This window comes from Branchiostoma floridae, chromosome 12 (assembly GCF_000003815.2).
Source record: "Branchiostoma floridae strain S238N-H82 chromosome 12, Bfl_VNyyK, whole genome shotgun sequence".
Lineage (NCBI taxonomy): Eukaryota > Metazoa > Chordata > Leptocardii > Amphioxiformes > Branchiostomatidae > Branchiostoma > Branchiostoma floridae.
The window spans coordinates 3,341,203-3,348,343 of NC_049990.1; the positions used below are offsets into that span (position 1 = coordinate 3,341,203).

The 7,141-nt window shown below is 41.4% G+C and overlaps 1 protein-coding gene across 1 annotated transcript in view; it reads right to left on the reverse strand.

Moving 5' to 3' along the window:
- Positions 1 to 7,141, reverse strand: part of LOC118428272 (transcription initiation factor TFIID subunit 5-like) — an 18,015-nt gene extending 10,874 nt beyond the window's left edge. Inside the window, exons 1-5 of the mRNA XM_035838292.1 lie at positions 6,942 to 7,141; positions 5,841 to 5,999; positions 5,535 to 5,590; positions 4,871 to 5,070; positions 3,220 to 3,300 (exon numbers count right to left, since the gene is read on the reverse strand). Coding sequence (XP_035694185.1) covers positions 3,220 to 3,300; positions 4,871 to 5,070; positions 5,535 to 5,590; positions 5,841 to 5,999; positions 6,942 to 7,135 — 690 coding nt within the window. The 5' untranslated portion in view covers positions 7,136 to 7,141. The remainder of the gene's footprint in view (positions 1 to 3,219; positions 3,301 to 4,870; positions 5,071 to 5,534; positions 5,591 to 5,840; positions 6,000 to 6,941) is intronic.

The window sequence follows — 7,141 nt, forward strand, 5'->3', positions numbered from 1 at the left end:
GGCACTACTCTGTATACTGTGGCAAAAAAATTGGAATAATGCTGTACTACCTCAAACACTGACTGGTTTGTACTCACTTTTGGTCCTGGCAATAATCAAAAGGTATGCAGAAAAATGTCCAGGAATAAGTGATGTTTCTGACTTTGGTTTTGAAGAAGTGCCAGAGCCAATACAAGTGAAAGTTGATCTTCTCAAAAATTTGGCATGGAGGGGCATTGAAGAAGATCGTTTGCATTTCTCAGGAAAGACAGTTGATGAAGGTGTTGTGAAGATGGGGTTCTTGACCAAAGACCTGAATCTAACCACTCTAATTCAGCAGTCTTTCTGTTTTCAATTCCTGCATAAAACATTTCAGGAGTACTTTGCAGCAAAGCACCTTCTCAGTCTTTGTGTTAAAACTGGCAAACAAAGTTCAAAAGCATCAAATGATTTGGTGGAGTGTGTTCAACATGACAAATACCAACAAGTACTGAAGTTTCTTGCTGGACTCCTTGGGACCAATGCAGACTGTCTGTTTGAAGCATTTCATGACAGCTTAAGCACAAAGCAAGATGAAAGAATCATATCCCTATGCCTGGAATGTCTTCATGAATGTGAAGCTGGTACTGAACTAGTAAAATATGTTGGTGATGTATTGCCTAGAGACTGGCAGGTAGGTCAAAACATACCTGTACAAGACTCTGGAGTGTATAAGGGAATATCCCAGTTTTACACTATAGGAAATGCTGATCAGACCATATGTTACAGCACTCAAAACACATGCATATTGTCTTGCAAAACAAATATGTCTAGTTTCCAAATACTGAGAGGATGTAAGACATGCCTTATTACATCAAATGAAGCTCTGTATGGACTTGTTTATCTGTTGTGCCATCAGGCAAAACACTCACAGGATAATCCTCAGTTGAGCAACGTGCACTTAGGAGCTGGCCTTGAACACGCTACATGTAGGTTTTTGAGAGCAGTCTCCAGTACAAAAGTATTCAGCTCACTGTTAGTGGACTCAGATGCAAGTCATCATAGTGGCCCAGTCATTAATGAAGTCTGCAATCTAATGCAGTGTGATGCATATAGAGACCTTACATGTGACTTTAACCTGTATTCTTACAGTTCTTCATCACTTGATATCTTGAACAACGTGTTATCTTCAGTGCAACCAGAAACTAAACTATCACTATATAGCCGTGTTTATGTTGACAGAAATATTAACCCAATAAATCAAGGCACATTTTCTGAGGTAATACACAAGATGGTCAGGCTTGGGAGCATCCCAAGAGAATGGGAAGCATCAGTAGAGCTGTATGTTGATTGTGCAGATGATACATATGTCCCTGAATCTGTGAGTTCTTCCTTAATAAGTATTGTAACAACAACCAAACAAAGTCAGATTTGGAGTTCCCATTCATGGGGAAAATTGGAACTGCTGTTCATTGTCAGAAACTTACCGCTGGCAGAAAAGCCTGCAGTACAATCACAACTTGTTGATCTTTCATCAATGTTGGAAGACCGTAACTGCACTTTCGGGGTTATCAAATTTGAATGCAGCTGTGAAGATGGCTCTGCAGTAAGTATTGGCACCACTGAGCAGCCTTCAAATATTCTACTACAAAGTCTAGTCCAAAACGAAAGCCTGACTGAAGTATCCTTCTTGTGTGGTGGTCCAAACAAAGTGGCAGAGTTTCTACAAAACATTTTTGCAAAGAACAGAACTCTGCAGAAACTAGAAATTGGCTTCCTACATCCTGTGGATGATGAAACAATGGCAAACATATTCAGCAGTTATCCTGTGGATAGTCAAAGCCCCATAAAATCCTTTTTTGTATTAATGAAAACAAGACTTGATTCATCCCTTACGGACAAAACTGTCAGTAACCGTCACAGTTATGAACAAACAATCAGAGCTATTCTGTTCATATGTCAGAACGTAGGTGAAGGCAGTGCTTTACAGAGAATCTCATTTATCAGTAGTCTTGAAAATATCATGATGAACATGACCATCATGATGAAAGAAGTCACACCAGTTTGCCCCAGTTCCCTCTTAAAACCCTTGGTAGAGGCAATAGTAGACTCACAGTTGACTGTCAACTTAGGTATAAAATGGGAGGGTGTAACAAACCTCCATGTAACTGCAGAGGAGAGAACCAAATATGAGAATAGTGATACTTTAAGGCGGTCCAATCTTGGATATTCTGACACTGGAGTGTCTATCAAGCAGCTACTTGGATTCAAAGATTAGTTTGATTTACCTACAGTAAGAACATGAAAGAAGTAATGACACGCTGCAAACAGAAAATACTAAGATTATCAGATTATGAGATTATGCAATACAAATTGAAGAGTTGGACTGGAAGATATTGTCAACCCATCACACCCCACCCTGATCATTCCTGGTTCATCCCTAATCTCTTCAAAAGTCTAAAACATTTTAACATTATTGATTAGGTTTGATCAACAGATGTACAAAAAATGTAATACTAATAGCTGATTGACAAATTAGACACATGTCACAATCAGTGATGTTTCTCATTCTAAGTTGACTTCATACCATCCAGATGATCTAGTACATGTACTAATATTTTTTCATGACTTTTGTAATATTCTACTTATATACTTATAAGTTAACATTGCCTCAGGTTATGTCTTAATTTGTGCAATCCTGTACAGTAGCTGTGTAACACGTAAATGTATATACCTGTGAAAGCTAGTCAAAAGCAACGTAAAGATAGTATACTCTTGTATATAAAACACAAATGTCTATTTTCATACATCTTTGTCAGGTGTATTTTTGTACTGCATGTTGTGCAATGGTGGACACTGTATTTGTACATAATTGAATGTATCATAGACCGTAGGGTCCACAGTATCTGTGTACATATCAATTTACAAAAAAATTATTTTTCTAAGACTATATAACGCTGTAAATATCAGAACAAGTCCTGGTTATAAAAATGAACACTGTTTTTGAAATAAATTCTTTCGTTGAAAATTCGAAAGCTACTATCTCTTTCCTTTTTCTTGTTACCTACCTACCTACCTACATGTAGTACCTTAACCTCCAAGTCGTAGGGGCAAGGTAGCCTTGAAGATAGACAAATTGTTCTTGATTACTATGATTTTATCTAACATATAGCTGCCCGACAAAATCTGAATCAATCCGAAATGGAGGTATCTGGAATTGTAAAGCAGTTCTCTATGAGTCAAAGAAACAAAAGCCCTTACCTTAGGCAGTCCATACAGCACCTTGACCTTGTTAGCATCTCTCCTGGCCTCCCCCATCATCGCACCTGACGTGGCTTGTACCTGAAGAAGGCATTCAAAAAGGCAATCAGTGAATAAAAGTAGCTTAAAATATCTTGGTCTCTTTGTCCTATGTAGAGATGGCTGTGACAGCAAACACCTACATGTACATATGTACACTTGAATTCAGGATGCTAAAAAGAGGACTAGTACGCCTCTTGCAAAGAGCTCGGGAAATTTACCTGGTACATTCAAGCAACACACCTGATCCTTTTTAAACCATGATATCAAGGAAGTTCTTCTGTTCCTACCCCAAACAATTAAGACTAGGTACTCTCAAACCAAAGCAACATACACTGTACACTTGCTGTACACTGACTTATCCTTGCTCTTTACCTGTTCCCTGTTGCGTGGAACCCCATCGAACACATCGATGAACAGGTGGTCCTGTAGGATGGAGCGATGTTCGTTTTGCTTCAGGACCACCTCTTCATCAACCTGTACCTGATGTTACACATCCTACTCTCACCTGTACCTGATGATACACATCCCTACTCTCACCTGTACCTGTACATCTTTCCTCTTACCTGTTCCCTGTTCCTGGGCACCCCATCGAACACATAAATGAAGAGATGGTCCTGGAGGATGGACAGCAGCTCGCGATGCTCGTTCTGCTTGAGGTAGCGCCACAGGGACTGGTACCTGATGTTACCTTTAAATACTTGTAGATGTACACATCTCTACTCTCACCTGTTCCCTGTTCCTGGGCACCCCATCGAACACATCTACATGAAGAGATGGTCCTGTAGGATGGACAGCAGCTCGCGATGTTCAGGACCACCTCTTCATCAACCTGTTCCTGATGTTACACATCCTACTCTCACCTGTACATGTACTTGATACACAGCCCTAACTCTCACCTGTTCCCTGTTCCTGGGCACCCCATCGAACACATCTATGAAGAGATGGTCCTGTAGGATGGAGAGCAGCTCACGATGCTCGTTCTGCTTGAGGTAGCGCCGCAGCGACTGGTACCTGATGTTACCTTTAGATACACGTCCTACTTTGGTACATATCCCTACTCTCACCTGTACCTGTACCTGATGTTATGTTTAGATAAACAGGCCTACTCTCACCTGTTCCCTGTTGCGTGGCACCCCATCGAACACATATATGAACAGGTGGTCCTGTAGGATGGAGAGGAGCTCGCGATGTTCGTTCTGCTTGAGGTAGTGCCACAGGGACTGGTACCTGATGTTACCTACCCTACCTACCCTGATGATACACGTCCTACTTTGGTACACATCCCTACTCTCACCTGTTCCCCGTTCCTGGGCACCCCGTCGAACACATCTATGAACAGGTGGTCCTGGAGGATGGAGAGCAGCTCTCGGTGTTCTTTCTGCTTCAGGTATCGCCACAGAGACTGGTACTGATGTTACCTTTAGATACATGTAGATTTACACATCCCTACTCTCACCTGTTCCCTGTTCCTGGGCACCCCATCAAACACATCTATGAAGAGATGGTCCTGTAGGATGGAGAGCAGCTTGCGATGTTCGTTCTGCTTCAGGACCACCTCTTCATCAACCTGTACCTGATGTTATGTTTAGATAAACATCCCTACTCTCACCTGTTCCCTGTTGCGTGGAACCCCATCGAACACATCGATGAACAGGTGGTCCTGCAGTATGGAGAGCAGCTCGCGATGTTCGTTCTGCTTGAGGTAGCGCCGCAGGGACTGGTACGAGTCCCGCGACATCCGCAGCACAAACTTACTGGAGCGGAATGTGTCCATCAGGTCATTCACCTCCATCTGTTCTCTGGTCTTTACTGGAGGGAACAAAAATGAATGAATGAATGAATGACTGGTTTATTTCCATAAACAAACAAAAAATCACACAATTACTAACATGTCATTGCAGTTACTACAGGACTATATTGAGACATGATTCACTGTAAGTTGTAAAATCTATTGTACACTGTATTAAAATACAAACAATCAAGATCATCAGAGTTTCTAAACCTAGAAGTTCTACATTTGAATTGTGAGATTTTGTCTTTGGACCTCAGTAGTCAACAAGTCAAATATCAATCTACCAAAAATGTCCGCAGATGAAGGCATTTCCTTTTTGATCATTCCCAAAGCAAAGGTTTGCTCTGACTATACATTTGTTTATTTGCATCTGGTTTGAATGAAAGAGAACAATACAAATATAGTAAAAAAAAAAGAATACATTTTCCTTTGCACTTAAATCTAGACATACATGTACATGTACTAGTAACATTAACCAAACCTGTAGACAGAGTCCTAAGGTCCTCTTGATGCCAGTCTTCCTGCTCTACACTGAACCTACAGGACAACAGTGTACCAGTATTAAATATTGCAACATTTCACAAAGACTATTGAAAAATTAACTTAAAGGAAAATAAGAAAAGGAATGTACAAGCAACAAACTTAACTCAGAAAGGTTTCTAATTCAAGGCTTGTAATTCAGGAAGCCTCATGTTGTTGTTGCTGTTGTTATTGCTGTCAGAAGGCCTCATGTTTTTGTTTTGTTGTTGTGTCTACAAATTTAAATAAAACAAGTCTAACTACACACCTGTTGAAGAACTTCTGCGCCTCCTTCTCATGCCTGTTGTAGACCAGCTGCAGGTACATGTGGATAAACACTGGATACAGCAGGCAGCCGAGCTCGTGTTTGTGGGCGTCTAGCGAGGACTCGATGAACGAACTGAGAGAGCTGTAGTATTCACAGTACCTGGCAAAACATACACATTTAGCAATAAACATGGGGTACAGCAGACAGCCAAGCTCATGTTTGTGGGCATCTAGCGAGGACTCGATGAAGGAGCTGAGGGAACTGTAGTACTCACAGTACCTGGAAATATCAGTAGCAACAACAATATAAACATTTAACAATAAACACAGGGTACAGCAGACTTCATGTTTGTGGGCGTCTAGGGAGGACTCAATGAAAGAACTGAGAGAGCTGTAGTATTCACAGTACCTGGAAATAGAGCATGGAAAAACATACACAATTAGTAATAGATTAAACACTGGATAGAGCAGGCAGCCGAGTTCATATTTGTGGGCATCTAGCGAGGACTCAATGAACGAACTGAGAGAGCTGTAGTACTCAGTGCTACTCACAGTACCTGGAAATATCAGTAACAAAAAATATAAACATTTAACAAGAAATACAGGGTACAGCAGGCAGCCGAGTTTGTGTTTGTGGGCGTTGAGGGAGGACTTGATGAACGAACTGAGAGAGTACATTTGTACTGTAAATTTATTTATTTATGAACCTACATATAATTTCATGGAAGCAGTGGGGAAAAAGAGATTTGCCCAGTGTTTTACGCCCATGTCTGAAACAATTCTACTAGTGCAGTAGTAAAACGTTCTAATAACAATGTTGTTGTACTTAGCCTGTGTACTATTCACCGCAGTAACTGCTGGCTCAATCTCTTTGCTTGCTAACTACATACTAGTAGTAGTACTGGTACATTAGTCATAATACAAAAGACTATGCCAGCAGTTACTACACCAGTGGATGGTACCCAGGCTAGCTTGTAAGTGATACTGAGTGATAGTGTCATTTCTTCGCGGAGAGAGGTCAGCTGTTAACTTACAGTGTTAGAGAACTTAGACCAATACCATGAGTTCTATGTCCAATTATTCCGTCTTGAGCACACCGTACCTTGCCAGGTCCCCTTCGCTCTCGTAAGCTGACAGGACCGATGACACTTCTCCGCTGGTGGCGACCCTGGATGACCCCCCAGAGTCCCCGCTCCCATCTGGCAGCTTGGCCTCCCGTCTCAGAGCAGCCTCAGCGTCCTTCAGCTTGTTGTTCTTAAGAAACTGCAAGACGGCAGCAAGGGTCTGCTGGTCCATCTTACT